This window comes from Callospermophilus lateralis, chromosome 9 (genome assembly GCF_048772815.1).
Source record: "Callospermophilus lateralis isolate mCalLat2 chromosome 9, mCalLat2.hap1, whole genome shotgun sequence".
Classification (NCBI taxonomy): Eukaryota; Metazoa; Chordata; class Mammalia; order Rodentia; family Sciuridae; genus Callospermophilus; species Callospermophilus lateralis.
In genome coordinates this window covers 103,311,672-103,331,150 of record NC_135313.1, presented here as the reverse complement: position 1 = coordinate 103,331,150, position 19,479 = coordinate 103,311,672, and the positions used below count along the sequence as shown (strand labels likewise).

The 19,479-nt window shown below is 42.7% G+C and overlaps 1 protein-coding gene across 2 annotated transcripts in view; it reads right to left on the bottom strand.

The window, feature by feature from the left end:
* Nucleotides 1-5,003: 5,003 nt before the first annotated feature.
* The window catches only part of Ccdc93 (CCC complex scaffolding subunit CCDC93), an 85,455-nt gene continuing 70,979 nt past the window's right edge, over nucleotides 5,004-19,479 (bottom strand). For both annotated transcript variants that reach the window (XM_076865612.2, XM_076865613.2), the window contains exons 22-24: nucleotides 19,118-19,202; nucleotides 14,484-14,597; nucleotides 5,004-9,993 (exon numbers count right to left, since the gene is read on the bottom strand). In XM_076865612.2, the coding sequence (XP_076721727.1) occupies nucleotides 9,940-9,993; nucleotides 14,484-14,597; nucleotides 19,118-19,202 (253 nt within the window). In that variant the 3' untranslated portion in view covers nucleotides 5,004-9,939. The remainder of the gene's footprint in view (nucleotides 9,994-14,483; nucleotides 14,598-19,117; nucleotides 19,203-19,479) is intronic.

The following is a 19,479-nucleotide window of genomic DNA, read 5'->3' as shown; positions in this document are numbered from 1 at the left end:
GAGTCATATCATTGAGCTGGGACTATAGAAGTAGCAGTGCCAAAGGCTCGTCTCACAAAACACAGTAAGCAAAAAGCATGCTTTCTTCCCATATAGATGTAGACATTGCTAACAGATCATGTACCTTTCCCCATTGAGCAGGAATTTCACTCAGAATCCTTCAGGACAGCACTTTAGTTATTGGTAATTGGTTACAACTGACACACAAGTCAAAGACAATTTTCCTTTGTTCAATACTCTGTTCCTCAGTGAGCATCTCAAGCCTCTTGGAAGACTCTCCCTTGTGAAAGAGTGCTTCCCCCACCCTTTGAACTCAGCTTACCTTTCTCAAGACTCTCACACAATCCCCAATGGTCGTGTATTCCAATTTACAAGAAAATGAGGATCACCTACCTACTGAATCAGACTCTCAAAGTGTAGACTGGTGATATATGTATTACATTCTCTCAGTTTTCTTTTTTTTTTTAAATCAGTGAGATTGTTTTCATCACCTTTTTTGCTACTCTGACCAAAAAATTCATTTTGGGGCTCAAGGTTTCAGAGGTCTCAGTTCATAGCCAGCCAGCTCTGTTCCTTGAGGCAAGGCAAAACATTGTGGCAGAAGAACTTGGTGCAGGAAAATAGCTGGGGACACAGCTCCAGGAAGCAGAGAGCAAGCTCCCTCAAGGAGAAAAAAATATATACCTGCCTGTAGTTACCACTGTTAATCCCTATGGGGGATTAATGCATTAATTAAATCAAGACTCTCCTAATCCAATCACTTTACCTCTAAGCCTTCTTGCTTTGTCTCACACAGGAGCTTTTGGGGGACATATCACATCTAAACTACAACAGATGCTGCTGGATTTTTAGTTTGCTCTTAGACTGATTTTAAACTAGAATTTCTGGGGGATGACCCAACGCAGCAGCAATTCTTAAAACTTGCCACATGATTCCAGTGTGTGAAACCCTGCTGAGGTCTTTTCTCTGCTTCTTTACCACAAGGGATGAAAGTTACGATAAAAGTTTCCATATTACTTAACCATACTGACTTGTATGTGTAATAAAAAGACCTCAGAGGCATTCCTGTCTAGGCTCGGATCATTTCTGTGATGCACACAGAGGGAAAATGATACCTGTTATAGTACTACCAAACACCAACAAAAGCCAGGCGTGGTGGTGCATGCTTATAAGCCCAGCAGTTTGGGAGACTGAGACTGAAGGATTGCAAGTTCAAAGCCAATCTCAGCAAAAGCGAGGCACTAAGCAACTCAGTGAGACCTTATCTGTAAATAAAATAAAAAATTGGGCTGGGGATGTGACTCAGTGGTCAAGTACCCTTCAGTTCAATCCCTAGTACCCATCCCCCAATAAAAAAAAAAAAAGAAACCAAACAATACCAATAAAACCTGAAGGCTGAATTAATTATCCTGACTGAAAGACACCAAGAGTAACCTTCAACCATGTTCTTAGTAACTGTAGCAACTATAAAATCTCAGTGGGACATAGCAACTGTAGCAACTATAAAATTCCAGTGGGACATAGCAACGAGCCTTTATTTCTTGCTCCTTCATTTGTCAGTGGCTGGTCTGCAGTTTCAGTCATCTCAGCTGGACTCCTCTGGTCTTGAAAGCTGCAGATCAGGTTTAGGCCTGCACCATGTGTCCCTCATACTTTTTGCAACAATAAAAATCTTCTCAAGAGAGAAGGGCAAGATGATAGGCCACACAAACACCTTTTCAAAACTCTATCAATGGTTTTAGTCAGCTTTTTGGTCACTGTGACCAAAAGACCCAACAAAAATAACTTAGAGGAAGAAAAGGTTATTTTATTTTCGCTCATGATTTCAGAGGTTCCATCCATCGTTGGCCAACTCCATAGCTCTGGGCCTGAGGTGGGGCAGAACATCATGGCAGAAGAGCATGGTGGAGAAAGGCAGCTCAGGACAAGACAACTAGGAAGTAAAGAGCAAGTTCTGCTCACTAAGGACAAAATATAAGCCCCAAAGGGGGAGAGAAGGGAAATTGCATGGAAACGGAAGGAAACCCTCAACGTTATACGAAATCACACATAAGAGGTTGTGAGGGGAAAGGGGGGCGGGGAACAAGGGAGAGAACTGAACAACAACAGATGATGTAGAGAGGGAAGATGGGAGGGGAGGGGAGGGGGGATAATAGGGGATAGGAAAGGCAGCAGAATACAACAGTCACTAATATGGCATGTAAAAATCGTGAATGTGTAACTGATGTGATTCTGCAATTTGTATTTGGGGTAAAAATGGAAGTTCATAACTCACTTGAATCAAATGTATGAAAGATGATATGTCATGAGCTTTGTAATGTTTTGAATAACCAATAAAAAAAAAAAGAAAAAAAAAAGTCATGCCTCCAGGGGACTCCAGCCCCACCCCACTTGCCTACAGTTTACCACCCAGTTAATATCTCAGTGGATTAACCTACGGATTAGGTTAAGGCTCTCATAAACCAATCATCTCACCTCTGAATATTCTTGCTTTGTCTCACACATAAGCTTTTGGAGGACACCTCATAAATAAACTACAATCCTAAAGTGAAGGGATGGGGAAGTATATATTTCAGAGACATAACAAAGGAATCTACTATGAGGGAACTGATGAATATCAACCAATAATTCAATGCTCAGTACTTAAAAAAAAAAAAGCAAAACAGGAAAAAAATCAGCCTTATGTGACAGCACAAACCTGCAATACCAGTAACTCAGAAGGCTGAGGCAGGAGGATTGCAAATCAAGGACATCCTAGGCAAGTGAGACCCTGTCTCAAAAAAGAGCTGGGGACTATTGCTTGGTGATAAAGCATCCCTGTGTTCAATTCCCAGCACCAGAAAAAAAAAATGTAAATAGAAAGCATAACTCCTGTGAGACATTTGTTTCAGTTGTATTTTCATCTGGATTTTTTTTTTTTTTTTTTGGTACCAGGAGATTAAACCCAGGGGTGCTTAACCACTGAGTCATATCCCAACCTTTTTTATTTTGAGACAGAATCTCACTTAGATTTGCTTAGAGCCTTGCTAAGTTGAGGCTAGCTTTGAGCTGGTAATCCTCCTGCCTCAGCCTCCCCAGCCACTGAGATTATAGGTATGTGCCACCATGCCTAGCTCATCTGGATTATGAGTAATCTCTAACTGGGTTCCCTGTAGCCTGTAGGCGACACAGCCCCAGAGGGATCCCTATTAAAACGAGGCCAGAACATATCACTTTTCTACTCAAAATTCTCTTGTAGCTTCCCACACAGATAGTCACCAAACTCATCTGGGTATGCTTCTACCCAGGGCTTTTACACTTGATATTCCCTATACTTGGAATTTCCTCACCCAGGTCTCTATGACTTACTCCTTCACTAATCATTGACTGAGGTCCTCCCTAGCTTCTCAATATAAATTGCCACCACCACCAAAACAGACATTCCTGACCCTCCTTCACTGATTTAATCAGTATGTTGAAGAAACATGACTTACATATTTCTTTCTTATGTGTCTTCCCCATTGGATGAAGCTTCTAGGAAGGCAGGTTCTCTTTTCTGTTTTTCATTTCTGTATTTTGTGTTTGACAGAGTAGAAACTCAAAATATTTGTTGGTTGAATGCACCAGTTAACAGGGATTTTTCTCACTGAACAAGAACATGGAAGCAAGTGGCACCCAGGTTGGCTCAGAAGCTCATCATGCCTTCAGGGAGCCTGATTCTTTCCATCTTTTCAGTTGATCAAGCTCAGTGTCTAGATGGTGAAGTTGCTCAAATCTTGTCATTTCCTTGACAAATAAACAGAAAGGGCAAGCAGAAGCTCTCCTGATACAATTCTGGCTGGTTATCAGCAGGAAAGTCTTTCTGGGACTCCTCAGCAGTCTTCTCATTGTTGGTCATGACCGGGTTAGACATCTATTTATAAATCAACTTTGGAAAGTAGAAATGGGATTCTCATGCCTTTTAGAACAGCTGTTATGACGTTCTCCTGGAGCTGAAGGAAACCAGAGTTCTGTTGGTAAAGAAAGAGGGGTGGCGCACACTTGAATCCCAATGAATTGGGAGGCTGAAGCAGAAGGATCACAAGTTCAAGGCCACCCTTAGCAACTTGGTGATGCTGTTTCAAAGTAAAATACAAAAAGAGCTGGGGATTTAGGTCAGTGATAAAGTACTCCTGGGTTCAATACCCAGTGCCCTCCCACACCAAAAAATAAACAAGGGTGGGAAGGATCACTCACAGTAGGTTTCCATTCAAGATTGGAGTAGCTTCTGGAAGATGTTAACAGTTCCCATTGGGCCATGCTCAGAGGTACCATCCCCATGTTTTATACCCCAAAAGTCAGGAAGCACAATTGCACAGTGATTCTCATGACATGCAGGCAACCCTACAACGGGGTTTAGGGTTCTATCGTCTTCACAGTCCATTTTCTATCCCTGCCAGGCCAACACACTCACACAGTAGATAGGAATGTTAGTCAATTTTCTGTTGCTGTGACAAAATACCTGTGAAAATCAACTTAAAGGAGAAAAGACTTAATTTGGCTCAGAGTTTCATAGGTTTCAGCCCATAATGGGCTCCTTTGTTTCCAGGCTTGTGGTAAGGTAGAAGAGCATCATGGCAGAAGGGTGTGGCAGAGCACAGCTACTCATCTCATGGTGGCCAGGAACTGGGGGTGGGGGGAAGGGGTCAGAGACAAGATATAACCTTCAAAGGCAAATCCCCAGTAACCTACTTCCTCCAGGGGGGCCCCACCTCCTAGTGGTCCATTCAGTTACAGACTCATCAATGGCTTAACACTTTGATGAGTGAGTGCCCTCAGGACCCAACCACTTCCCCAAAGCCCCACCTCTGAACATTGTTGCACTGAGGACCAAGCCTTCAACACATGAGTCTTGGGGGGACTCTTCATATCAAACCATAATAGTGCCGAACCTGCCTCAGTGTCTCAGCTCCTCAAAGCTATTACATCAGAGGACAGCCCCTTCCACACTGGCCTATTACCACCAAGACCCAAGCAAGAGACAGTTTTACTGCTTCTGACTCATGGGCTTTATTTTGCTTAAGAAAGTACATTTATGGAACTAGAATCCTTTATTTTTTTGAAAACTAAACCAAATTAAAATTTAAAAACTATTTATTTTTGAAAAGATAATACATGTACATGGTACAAAATTCAAAAGGTACAAAAGTTATACAGTGAAGTTATTCCCACCCCTCTTCCCAGGGGCAACCGAGACTGCCAGGTTGCTGTATAACTTTCCAGAGATATTATATGCATATGCAAGCAGACACGTCTCATAGACATGAGTGTATGTGCTCACATACACAATCTATAAACACATTTTTTTTCCATTCCAAATACTAGTATACCATGTGTCTTTTCCCCCCACTTAACCATGCATATTGAAGATCATTTCATGGCAGAACACATACAGCAGCTCTGCTCTTTTAAATTTCTGCCCCACTATAGGGACTGGCCATAACTTCTTTCACCATTGCTATATATTGATTGACAGTTTCCAACTTCTGCTATCACAAACAATGCTTTAATAAAAATCCTTGTCAAAGGAAACATTCTTAGGTGTAGCACTACTGGTTCGAAAGGCTGTGCATTTGCACTTGTGACAGGTATTGTCCAACAGTCCTCCAGAAGGCTGTATAATTCATACTTCTGCCAATGCTGCATCTGAATGCTGCTTCCCATAACCTGGCAGCATCATCCCATTTCTGGCTTTCATGTGGCTGAGACATTTTCTACCAACTGACCTTTAGATTTCATGAACTTTTTGGAGTAAAAACATACTCACGATCTTAGATGACATTAGTGTGTACCCTTTCTCTTTTCCTTGCCTATTCTGGGAGAAAAAAATATATCTCTGAAAGACCCTCTGAAAGTTTGAAAACTGACACCTTTTTTCATTCCAACTTTCCAGGTTAGAGAAGAACACAGTCTGAGAGAGATCGTCCTAGGCTGATGAATAGAACTGTTGGCCTGTTTCAAACTAAGCATAAATTAGAGGAAAGGTTAAGTCTAAATTTTGTTAATACAGGGATGCAAAGCTGTAATTTGGAGAGGCACATTTATCCTAGCATTTCCTGGCTTTGAGCCAGATGCCAGAGAGACCAAAAAAAGACAGACAAGGTCCCTGTTTTTATTGCCTTAACATTCCAGAATGTATGGTGGGCAATAGAACTCACAAAGGACTGACATTCAAACAGTAACATGTGCCATCAAGACAGATAGCAAGGGATGGACAGAATATGATCAGGGCCAGAGACCAAAATTAAATGGGTTTGTATGTGTATTAGGTGGTCATGGAAAACCACAGCCCAAGATCTTGGAGGGAGGGGACAGAGCTCTATGTAGAGGACACAGCAGAGTAACAGCCATTTTAAGGGCATGAACTTGGTCCATCTGAGGAATTGAGACAGGCTGATATGGAAGAACCAGAGTATTCCCTGGGTTGTTAACTATGCTGCAGACCAGGTACTAAATCCCCCCAAGGATCTTACACAATATATTTATTATGAGAAGAGAGGAGACTTCTATAAAATACTTTTCATGTAACATTTCAGCCTGTTTCCATGTGATATAAAAAAGTATGCTCTAAACTGAGTATAAAAGACCAGGCGACTGCATGGAGGATTCTGAAGATGCATCAAGCAAGGCACTTCCCTGGCAATGCCCAGCCACAGGGACAGATAAAGGCACCCATCTCACTGGGATCTTTAGTGTACTGTTCTGTATTAAGATGTTCTACCTCATGGCCAACATGGGCCACAAGGAAGTCATAGAGCACCTCCTTAAAGTGTTCTTCCTCAAAGCATGCTGCAAGCCAACTACCTGTGCTTCCCACAAAGGACTCAGGCTCAAACTGTTAAAAATTATTGCTAGAATGCCCAATTCCCTCTTAAACTGACCATCTGTAACCTGCAGAGTCAGCAATACAAGACCACATTGAGGCAGCAGAAATCCATGCAGCACAGACCTCAGGTCACAGCTGACTGTTCCAAGTGCCCTTTCAGACAGGTCTACTCTGTTCACCACAGATATGATCAGAGCTTGTCAATATGATAACCACACGGCTATAGCGTCTTGCAAGGTAGTGAGAAGGCTTCCTGAAAGCCTTCCCCAGCCTCTGCTCAAGGTTTTTAGGAGGTCCCAAGGGTTTCAGTATCATGAGGCAGTGTTTCTTCAGTCTGGTGAGGTGGCAAGGCTCAGCTTTTCTCAAAACAGGGACTATGAACCAGAACCAGTTAAAACATGAATGCCAGGCTCTAACAAAAGCTTAAGGCTAAAAAACTTTGATTGTGCTCTCCATTAAAAGAATACATACCCTCTTGTGTGACTTGACAAGTGTTCTCTAACATACAGCACCTCCCTCTAGTGGCGTCAGCTCACCTGTTATCCCCAGACACTGAACACAGCCCAAGGACAAAAACAAAATGTCCCAGGTATCGCCTCATGAGATCTAGTCCCACTCTGCTAGTAGCAACTGAGTTTTGTTTAAAGCAGCCTCATGTACTCCATGAGAAGCATGTAAGAGTGAGGGGAGTCCCTGACCTAGAGGCTTGACAACCAGCTCTGGGCAGCCAGCTCCAAGAGTAAGCTCACTGCTCTGAGCAGGGAAAACTGCTTACTTCCTGGGGAAACCTGGTTCCTCCGGAAGCATGCATTTTATAAAAAGTAACTTAAGGTTGTTTCTACTCTTGCTTATAATTCTGGAAAAGTCTGCAGGTTGTGCAAAACACAACATTGTTCTATGTATATCTGGGCACAGGGAAAGACATGGCTCTGGGAGGACCTTTGCTGTCATCTCCAAGTGGTTTCTGATGTGATCAGGACCTCAGGGCATTTCCTGAGCCTAGAAAGCCTGACTGCACTATGTAGCTAATGTCCTAATTACTCACAATGGTGCTGTCCCTGATGAAGGTTGTCTGTAGAAAACAAAGAATTCTCCAGATTGCCTTTTGTGTCTAATCCAAAGTGTTTAAGCAATGGAGACTAATTTATCATTTGTATTAGGCCTTGTGGTTTAAAAAAAGAAAAAGAGCATCTACCAATGCCTCGCTATACTAAAACCAAACAAAACTCCTGAGAAACACAGCTTAAATAAAATACAGGTCTCCATTTAAGGCTTATTGGTTACTTTTGAATCACTTACGCCCTACTTTCCAACCAACACAAGACAGGTGAACTCCACTACCCCCAAACATCACCTGCCCCTGCCTCCCTAATACAAATAATCACATCATCTCCTACAGCTCACAAAGTTCAGAAAACAGGGGCAGAGGTGGGGGCCTACAAGCTTGTTGACAAGGTTTCTCTGAACTTGAAACAATTTTCAAACATAATCAGACTGCTGTCTCCTCCTTTCTTTAAAGTCCCACCTGTTGTTTTACAATTACTTGCTTCAACTAAACTGAGCCCTTTTAAAACCCCACATAAACACCACTCCAGGAAGTGCCTGGCATAGAGAAGTGCCAGTGCAGATGCTGCTGTTCTCACCCAGCTCATCTGGAAGGCTTTGCTAGCACCAGCACAGACACTGATGGTGGTGTTAAGCCAGTGTTTCTGTGACTGTGCTGAATCCCCCACTTGCCTGACATGTTCAAGCTTTTATGTTTTATGGTTCAAACCTGCTGAACAGTGTACATGTGCAAGGTTCATGAAGAAAGGAATATAAACCTCACACTGAGGTTTCCTGACCCTGACTAGTCATCAGACTTGAGAGACAGGGCAGGAGCTTTCAACTGCTCACTTCCAAAAGAAAGCCAACCTCTCAGCTGCCCTCCACCATCCTCCAAAGTCTGTTCCCAGCCCATCTCTCCAGCTGTTCTTTAAAGCCTCCTGCAGAGACTGGCTCATCCCCTTTCCCACCCCCTTCTGAGATTTTAATCATAGTGCAGCTGCATTTGAAACCACATTCCTATCTTTGCCCAGCATTCTAACATCATATCCCCCGCCTTCAGATCTAGCCCAGATGCTGCCTCCTCCTCCTCCAGATGCTGTCTCCCTGCCTTTCTGCACAGCCTCCTGCTCTTTCCTTCCCAGTGGTACCTGCTTATGGTCTTTCCCTCGGCCTGCCCCAACAGCACTGCAGTGTAGTCTCCTTGCTTTGGCCACAGTGTAGAAGGATAAGACGAGGGGGATGAAAACGCCCATTCTTGTGTTGCCCGTGGCTCAAATGAAAATCAGGACATGGAAAGGTGTAATTCTTATTGAATCATCCTCAATATGAGGCCCATTGTCAATTTTTTTGACATGATCTCAAATACATAAGAATTAAACTCACAACATTGAGCTTTCAATCCAGTTGCTAAGTATATCATCCAAGCCTTCTGGCTGGTACTGATATCTTGAGAACCCAGGAACAAGGCACCATGCAGGTGAAAGGCCCAAGTGACGAACACTCACATGGGCTGATCATTCATCCAGCAGCCTCTGTTTATTGAAATAAATCTCAGATGAACCACGATCCAGGGTCCTGTGAGCTATATCTGCTCCCTGGGCCACTTGCTGGATGCCTGGCAGTAGGGGAAAGAGACTGGGTTTTATACTTTGCTGAATCTCCCTCAGTGTTTATTTCTCAATGGTCACTTAATTAATATTTGCTGAATGAAAGAATTCTTCTTTATTCAGAGAGTCCAGACAAATACAGGTACCTTCATAAGTGCAATGTTACTAGAGAAATAAGTTGAATGGACAGAGAACACAGACAGCCCAGTTTCTTCATAGGTGATGGGTTGTATCCAAGCTAATGCTTACACTGTCTGATTCCATCAACAACAGCCAACAGAGATGAAATGGAAGCAGATAGGAGAAAGAAAACATCCAGGGAGTTGAAATCAATACACCTGCATCTCTCTAGTGTTGCTTTCAGAACCATTTCATGATCTTGTAGTGGGTAGATGTGGCATTAAAAATCAATCAGTGACATACAAAAATGGCTGGGAATGTTCAGGAGGCCTTGGCTTTCATCTTGGACAGCAGCATCTCGTTCTTGCGGCCCTCCTAGAGGAGAAGCAGAGGGAGAGTACAGAGAGAGGTGGTGACTATATTACCATCCACATGGGGCACAGTCTGTCCTTCCCTCCAATCCCACAGGAGACACCTGACTAACTAAACTAGACTTCTAGCACATGTCTACCAGCAAGGTGAAATCTGGTGACTTACTGACCTTCAATGAAGATATATTGATGCTCAGTTTCTGGACTGTCAGACTAAAGATGTGAGAGTTAGGCATTATTATTCCAAAAGACCTCTTGAAGGTTCTAAACTCTTCAAGGAACAGAAGCCTATTATGGTGAGAAGTGGGAGAGGCCTTGAGAAGGAAGCCCTAGAAAATGTGGTAGGCAAAACACTATAAATTCTTACCCTAGCAACAATGAAGGCAAGGGGTATTCTTGATTTTAAGAAATAAATTTATAGAAAACAAGATGAGATATATTTATCAAGGGACATTCCTTCCATAGCACTGAAAATGAGTGGTACAAAATCTGTGCTTACAGAGGGATAACACTTGTCCTGTGGCACAAGTCACCTCATTATTTTATATTCTCTTCTTTGAACATCTTCAAAAGCTCCCCACTGTGCCTTTCCTGTCCCCCTATTCCTACTGGTCCTGACAGCTCAAGACAACTTCATCTTCTAGCAAACGTCCAACACAGCCCACCCTTTCCTGGGCTGGGACACAACAATCCCTGTGTACAGCTCACAGGGCCCAAGTGTGGCAGTGGTTAGGCCACTATGGCTATCCTCTGCTGGAGAACCATTTATTATGAAAGAAAACTTTCTCTCATCCCTGAACTCTCTGCAGCCAAGATCCCCAAAGTCAATTTTTCCTGGGTTCAGGTGCTCCAAGTGCCCTGCTCTTCTATGTTGTCACAGCACAGCTTCAGTGACCTCAGTTTTCTTATGAGTACTGGTTTATCTACAGGGTTTAGACTCATCTTCCACTTGGAAAGCTGGGGCATAGCTGGGCTCCTGGGCTGAATGGAGGTAAACATGGCTTCTTCTGTCAGAAGCAAGGCACTCTGATACTTTTAAACACAGTTTTGGGAAAGGGAGAAATAAGATGATGTTGGGTCCCATTAGAAAAGTTAAGAAAATTTTTCTTTTTAAAATAAATTTTTGACACCTTCTTGAGGGGGGTGGGGAGTAGAGAGGGGAAGAGATGAAACCAGAACAAGCATATAGTTATACTGTTATATTGTGTATTGTACACTCAATTTTTGTAAAATTTTAAAGATTTCCATAATAAAAATATAAACAATAAGTTTCAACTTTCATCTTACCTTTTAAATGAGGCCAAACTACTCAGCAGCATCAAAATACTTCTGCTGTAAAGAGCCCCCACTATGGATAATTCTGTATATCACCTCACACTGAGATAATGTTTGAATTTTTCAATAAAGATATTCCAGCTGTCATCGGCTATATGTGAGCACTGACTAAATTTCATGCAATCTACTGAAGCCTTTTGGGAGACTACAGAATGATATTGTCTGTCTCTTCAAAGCAAATACAAAAGGGCCCTTTAGGTATTTACTCCTGGATGGAAAGAGAAAATGTCTCATTACCTCTCTCTTTCCTGCTGAAGACTATATCCAGCCCACTGTGCACCACAGACAGCATCCAGCAGTGAGCTCAGCTCACTCAAGGTTATGTCTCCAAAGCTAGCTTCATGAAAACATAGGGTTTTTTATTTACCAGTGCTGTGGCAGAACATTTAAATTTTAGTTTCCTTGTGAGAAACTGTGGTTTAGAAATATACATCATAATGTGATTTAGTTGATGAGTTGTTTCCTGATTTTCCTGGCAGACTTGTAATTATCAACCTCACAGGATGAGTTAATGATTTTAGAGAAAACCCAACGTCTCTAATCAGAAAGGTATTCATACTATAAGAGGCTGGGTGTCACCTTGAGCATCTGACTTGGTGCCTAAATAGTATCCATGGGCTCTCACTGGTGCTTAATTAATTTGATGTAAACCAAATCCAATAAAGGAAACTGCTAAGGTAGCAAAGGACCATGCTCTGGACAACAATACTGTGCCTTACTGGGGAATGATTATTATTGGCCAGTACAAGTGCTGGGGACCAAGAAGTGGGCAGAATTCAGAACAGAGGAACAGAAGGCCAACCAGGTGGGAAGAGGCAAGGAAAGTGTGTTACAGAGAGGATTCTGGGAGACTCAACCTTGAGATGAAAGTTTGAATATTCAAACCTTTCCTATTACAAATGAGATCTTATCTGGGACTGCAATGAAACAGAAAATCAGAAAAGCTGAAAAACAGCAGAAAAAAGCTGAAAAACAGACATATCTATGTCTTCAGTGACTCTGAAGACACAGGGTAGAAACTGGCAGTAGGCAGTGAGCCGCACTGTTACCTGTGGTGGCCACAATTATCTCAGGAGAGCTAGTGGGAGAAAGTTTAAGACTTGGAATGCTGACTCGATTGCCAATTTAAAATTTTTGCTATGTTCAACATTAAAAATGATGAAGCTTAATGCTTTGGAAGGAGCTGCAGTCCACGAATGAGTTTTTCCATTTTATTTTCATTTGCTTTGATTTTGACAGCTTTATATTTATTCTGTGTATCTTACTTGTTTTTTGTTTCTATACTGTTAAATGGGCAGTGCTGGAATGTCCAAGCAACATTTGAAATTTATTCTCTGAGTCTTTTCTCTTTGTGAGCTATTTGGATTAAAAGGAGAAAAGAGCTCTGGAGGGAGCAGCAGAGTCCTATATGTTCCTTGTCAGCTCACTCACTGGCCCTTTTGAAACTTCATCTCTAAACTCTGCCAATCACAGAGGGTCTCAGACCACAGGACAGCACCCTCTCTTTGAGCCTCAGGGCCTTTACACAAGTGCTGCTTCCCAGCTGAGTCCTACTGCTCCCAAGGCCGAATCCTGCTGTCTACACAGCTATCCTGTGACCATGCAATTAACTGGTCCCCTCAAATGGCAAAGTTTATCATTGTTATTACTTATTCACCAGAGTTTCCATTTGTTTCTGTTTCTTACCTTCATATCGATCTCTTCCACCACAAGGTAAGTGCCTTAAGAACAGGCACCAGGTCTGATTTACAACCTGGTGTATAGCCAGAGGCAAAGTAGGAACTGGGGAACATTTAAAAGGATGAGAGTTTGAAATGCTTGGAGACTGTGGCTCCTAAAAGTTAAATATCCCTGTTTTTTGTCTCTCTCTCTCTCTCTCTCTCTCTCTCACACACACACACACACACACACACACACACACACACACAAGTATAGATAAAGAAGGAAAGATGTGGATAAGGAAGAAAGGACTTAAAAAATTAACAGGAATAGGCTGAGGATGTGATTGGGTGCTTCTCTAGTATGTGCATGGCTCTGGGTTTGAGCCCCAGCACCAAAAAACCAAAAACTAAACCCCACAAAACACACACAAAAAAATACAAACAGAACAACAACAACAAAAAAACTGGAATAAAATTACTGACATGTAAGATTATATTTCTTATTTTGTAGACCAAACAAAAGCTAGGATACAGCATACCTTTAACTCCTCTGTATTTTTATCAGTTTCTGAACTCACCAAAACCACATGGATTCAGATTAGGAAGGGTGAAGGAATCCCTGGAAATAAAGCTACTGAGATTCCTGGTAAGTGACAAAATTGCAGTCTCCTTTTTTGGAAAATATCTTAAGAAAAAGGAAGACATGCAGGTGAGGTGGCACACACCTGTAACTCCAGTGATCCAGAGGCTGAGGCAGGAGGATCACAACTTAGTGAGACGCTGCCTCAAAATAAAAAACAAAAAGGATGGGATGTCAGATGTAGCTCAGTTGTGACCTGTAATTGGTTCAATCCCCAGGACCAAAAAAAAAAAAAAAAAAAAAGAAAGAAAAAGTCAAACACTTGTCCTTCTGGAACAATGAAGAGCAACCCTGCCCAAATGCAGGGAGGAAAACAGAAACAAACGCAGCTAAGTGTTGTTGTTGGGTATTGGTGCCAGAGAGGAAACTACAGCCTAGTGGCACAGGTCACTGTCAAGGTGCACAGCTGCTAAGTGGCAAAGGAAGATGGGAACCCAAGCCTGCCAATGTTTTCTCTCTTCCCGTGTGGATTCTCAAGGTCCCTCCCATACTAAGACTGGCAGGAGAAAAGACTGTATATATTAATCCACAATGCTGTTTACAGGTGGACCTTGCTGCAGATGTATGGAGTCATTTCACCTTTGAGTTTAATGCACTATCTAAATTTAAGAAAAAGAAAACAAAGATGTGATGTTTCTTATAACATTTAATTAGACCCTCAAGACTGGCCAGAGAACAATGCAACCTTCACCTACCTAAATGCCACAAGGTACTGCTAGAACACACCACCAATTTGTCATTTCCCCTCACAGACAAGAAGAAAACAAAAAATCCTGCTCTGATTTTTCAAGGCTCATCCTGAGGTGAACATATATTTCATGTTTAGCCTTAGCATGTCTTGCCCAGCTCTCCTCTTACCTCTTTGAACTCTTTCACAGTCTTAAAGTACAGCCTCTGCTTTTCTAACAGCTCCAAGTACTGGTCATTCAACTGGTCTCTTCTCATCTTGTTCTCTTGTTTCTTCTTTTCCATCTGTTGAAAACATTTGGGGACATGGTGGGTGATGAAAAGGTATTCTGACAAAGATACTGCTGCTGGCAATATCTGAAGGGCAACGATTATTAACATTTTTCATGGATTTCCTTCCAGTACTTTCCTTCTACATGTAGTTTTTGAGGTTAGTTTATTAATTTGTATATTACATGAAGTCTCTATAATTTATTCAGTAATTTTCTGATCACTGAATGCTAACTGGTTTCATTTTTTAATATATATATATATATATATATATATATATATATATATATATATATATATATTTAGTTTTTTTTTAGGTGGACACAATATCTTTATTTTATTTTTATGTGGTGCTGAGGATTGAACCCAGCATCCCGTGCATGCCAGGCGACCGTGCTACCACTTGAACCACATCCCCAGCCATTTATTTATTTATTTATTAGTTTTCGGTGGACACAATATCTTTATTTTGTTTTTATATGGTGCTGAGAATCGAACCCAGTGCCTCATGCATGCTAGGCAAGCTCGCTACCACTTGAGCCACATCCCCAGCCCCTCATTTTTTTGTTACTACAAACTACTTCACAATAAATGGTGATTCTCAGCTGGGGGCTGTTTTGTCTGCAGTGGACATTAGGCAGTGTCTGGAACAGTCATGATTGTCATGACTGTGAGGTGGGAGTGTTGCTGGTACCACAGGTTGGGGGCCAGAGGCTACCAAGCATCACCAGACAGCTTCACAGCTAAGAACTGTCCTGCCCAGAATATTATTGTGTGAGGTTGAGAAACCTTGATTTAAATAACTGTCTGTTGCCAGGCATGGTAGTGCATGCGGGGTAATCCCAGCAACTCAGGAGGCTGAAGCAGAAGAATCTTTGAAGCCAGCCTCAGCAATTTAGCAAGGGCCTAAGCAACTTGGTGAAACCCTGTCTCAAGAACAGAAACCAAACAGTAACAACAACAAAACACAAAACAAAGGAAGAAAAAAAAAGGCTGGGAATGTGGCTCAGTGGCAAAAGCCCCCCAGGGTTCAATATCCAGCACCAAAATAAACACACACACACACACACAATAAAATTGTGTATCTTCTTTTCTCTTGATGTAATTATTTCCATGCTACAATTGTAATTTTAGAAAGTACACAATATTCCTGATCATTGTTCACTTACTGGTATACCATGGAGTGTTTCCAAAATTTTGATCCTATACATTCAGGCTAGACTCTGATTTAAGGAGACCTTTCTAAGGGACCTAAAAGCTTATTCATTCAATAAGTGCTTATTCATTCAATAAATGTCAACACCTACAGAACACCCAAATGTAGTGGTGAATGAGGCAAAGTCCCTGCTCTTAGACTGCACATTTTATAGACATCAAACAAGCACCCTAATAGATAAGTGTAAAATTCCTAGGAGTCCAGCAGTACTATGAAGAAAATGAAATAGGCTGGTGATGGAGTGGGTTGGGCACAGGACCTCTTCAGATTGGAATGTCAGAGGGCTGAGGATTTGATGGCATTGGAGCAGAACTGGCAGTGGTATGTGCTGCATTTTCTGAAGATAAACTTGGAGCACCAGTCAGTCAGGAAGTGAGGGCAGAGTTAGGGTACAGGGCCAGTGCTTTTTGAATGAAATCATGAGTGATGCTTTGCCTGGGCTTCACTGATGTGTGACCATGATTTTGGAAGAAATGTATAGTTATTAAACCCAAGTTACAGGTGACCTTTATACAGCACTTCTTTCTCCTCTTTCCACATCAACAGCCTCTGTTGACATTAAAGGTAAAATGTAAGTGGTGTTCCCAATACCTATCCCAATGCTGTTCAGGAGGCCCAGACAACATGCAGATTTGTTTTCCCCAGTTCAATCCTGACCCTGAATCAGCTTCGGAGTTCCAAGGCTCTTTGCCCACCTGATGTTACCTGCCCAGCTGGCTGCAATTCCCACTGCTTCTCCTCCTTGCAGCCCATTTCCCCAAGCCGCCAGACACTTGCCCTGCAGGGCTGAGTATAGCCTCATGGTCAGGTCCCTTCCTCAGCACTGTAGGCAGCTAGCTCTAGCCTGGGCCTCTCCTGTTGGCTCAGTACTTGGGCAAAAAATTTGGTTATGACCAATTGTGTTTGAGTGATGGAGACATAGCAGTTGAGTTCAATTATGAATTTATCCAGGACCTACTATGGAAAGTAGTGTGGCAAACCAGAAAGGGAATGAGACTAAGGCCAGAAAAGCCTGGGTTCAAAGCCTAGCTTTGTCATTCACTGTGAATCAGGGCAGGCTACTTAACATTTCTGAATGACAGGTCCCCCTTAGCTGTAAAATGAGGATGTCACCCTGGTTGCAGGTTTTGTTATGAGGAATGTTTGGTGTTAAATGTTAAGTCAGTGATACATCTTTTGGTTCATGGAAGCTGCTCAACGAAGGCAGCTTTTCCTAACATTTAACTAGGATGCATGCGTCAGCAGGAAGAGTCCCCCCACTCTCACCATCAGGAGCTGACTTCTACTTTTGAGTTTCATTTTCACACTGTCCTCAGCACCTTCTTATTCAAACCATTTCTACTCCTTACTCATCAATTCTTCACACCCAGGCCAGGAACTCTGGAGTGCTTCTGCTGAACACCTGAAGTATTCCAGAGACCCAGAAATCTGACTTCCTCTGGGTAAGGTCAAAATGGCTGCCAACACGTGACTTTGTCTTTACTCAGAAGCCCTTAGATGGAACATAAACATCAGTTGCATCACACATACCCAGTGCTCGTCTATCTCAGTAATGCCTGGACCCAGCCAGGTCTGGGGAATCTTTCTCCAGAGACTCAACTGCCACATGATGAAAGCAAGACCCACCATGGGACATTACAGGGAGTGCTTCTTGTTGAGTTTATAAACAAATACAACAAACACGTCCATTCAAATGAGCAAAACACACAAAAGCTTTCACTTGGGGTGCCAATCAGTGTTCAAACCCCACCTGGAACCCTTTCTGAGTACTGTTTTTAGAGTCCACTGAATGAATTCACTTGTTCAGCAAATAGTTCCTGAGCACCCACCATGGGTCAGGTGCTTCAATAGCCCCTGAGGATACAGACATACAGCTTGCCCTGCCCTGGGTTCCCTTCACCTGCAAGCCCCACCAACTAGCAGCTTCCTTCACTGGCTAACACTGAGCTGGGGGAGAATGCAGAGAACTAAGGGGTCAAGCCCATTTCCTCCCCCAAGGATGAGGTTCCCAGTACACAGAAAGGGAAGCAAAAGGAAGAAAGAGCCCAATGCACTCCTGTTGTCCTTTACTGTAAGTGAGGGCAGCTCCATGAGAAGCAGCAGCGGGCTAGAAATGACCATCTCACTGAGATATGGGTTGCCACCAGTTTGGGGTGACCAGGCTCCATTCACTTTACACCCCAGATGGAGAAGGCATCTCATGCGCACTTGCTACCTTGGTGAGGGCATGTGCACATGGCAAGTGCAAATGACATGTTTGCTGTTATTTCTGTGGCTGAATAGTGGGAGAAACCACCTCTCCTCAAAGTAATACCTTTTCCCCCTCGTTTGACGATATTTTGTTGACATTACTAAAGGGGAGATCAATGATGTTTTTCTACAGGGAAAGAGATATGGAGCACTTTTACCTTTAGCTCTTCCTGATGAGATAGGATTTCAGGCAGCTTCAATGTTTGCCATTTGAAAGTGGTTCCTTTATGATGACAGGACCCATAGACAATTCCTTCTTTCATTTTACATTCTGGCACCACTCTCTGGAGCACTGTAACCCAGGATCCTGAGTGGAGATGAAGTCCCCACTAGATTCTACTACTGAATCTGAGGACCACTAGGATATCTTTTTTTTTACATAGTATTGAGAGCAAGAGGTACTAGTTAGGGTTCAATTGGGAATGTGATCAAAACTGCAGCTATAAGTCTGCCCCCAGCTCAAGCAGTCAGCAAGTCCACTGTATTCCCAAAGTGGGGCCCTGCACATGGGACAAAAGGAGGGACACCTCTTGTTGCCCATGTACTGCAGGATTCTCTGAAAAGCTTTCTGGGGCTCTTGTGTCCCTTCTCAGTTATTTTGTTCTCTTCTGACTTTTGAGGTTCAATTTCTTCTTGTTTTAGCAGAAACAAATTTAGAAATTATTTCCCTATTTTTCTTAGGGGGTTCTTATGCCCTTATGATCTGAGACTCCTAAGGAATAAATGTCTAGTGAAGCAAAGATCCAGTGAAGGGATCACTGAGCAAGAGGGGAAGTCTGTTGGGAAAAGGCAGGTTCCTCACCTCACAGTGGGCTAACTACGAGGGTTCTCAGGAGGATTAGTATAGTACTTGGCACACAGTAGGTGCTCAATAACTTGGAGATACTGCTTATAGCAGCACTTGGACCCCAGAGTGCAAGCACCCTGGGGGCAGGCCCTGCCTGCTGCACAATCAGACGCCCGCTGGGATCCCCTTGTGGAAGGAACGCCATCAGGATAGACAAAATACTTCCAGGACCTCCCCACGACCACCATGGAACTGCTGTGTGACAGTAAAGAAACCACTGACCTTCATTCTACTTTGCTTAATTCCTTCTACAATCTGTTCCATCTGACGTAAAAACTGGTCCCGGGCCGCAGGGAAGGCCATGGCTCTGAAAGAGAAACCAGGAGAGGTATGATCAGCATACAGAACTCTTGAGAAATTGTGGAGGTGACCATGGACTCAGCCCTGTACCCATATCATGCCCTAAGAGGCAACCTGGCCTTTTCAAGGCAGTTACAATTCTACACCTCAGAGGAATTCAGGACAATCATTCTGGTCTAAGAACTGAATGTTAATCTTTCATTTCCCACAACATTTTTAATACATGTTTTGTTAAAGTAAAACATGAGAGGAAGTCTGCTTGGGAAAGGCAGTTTGTTTGTTTT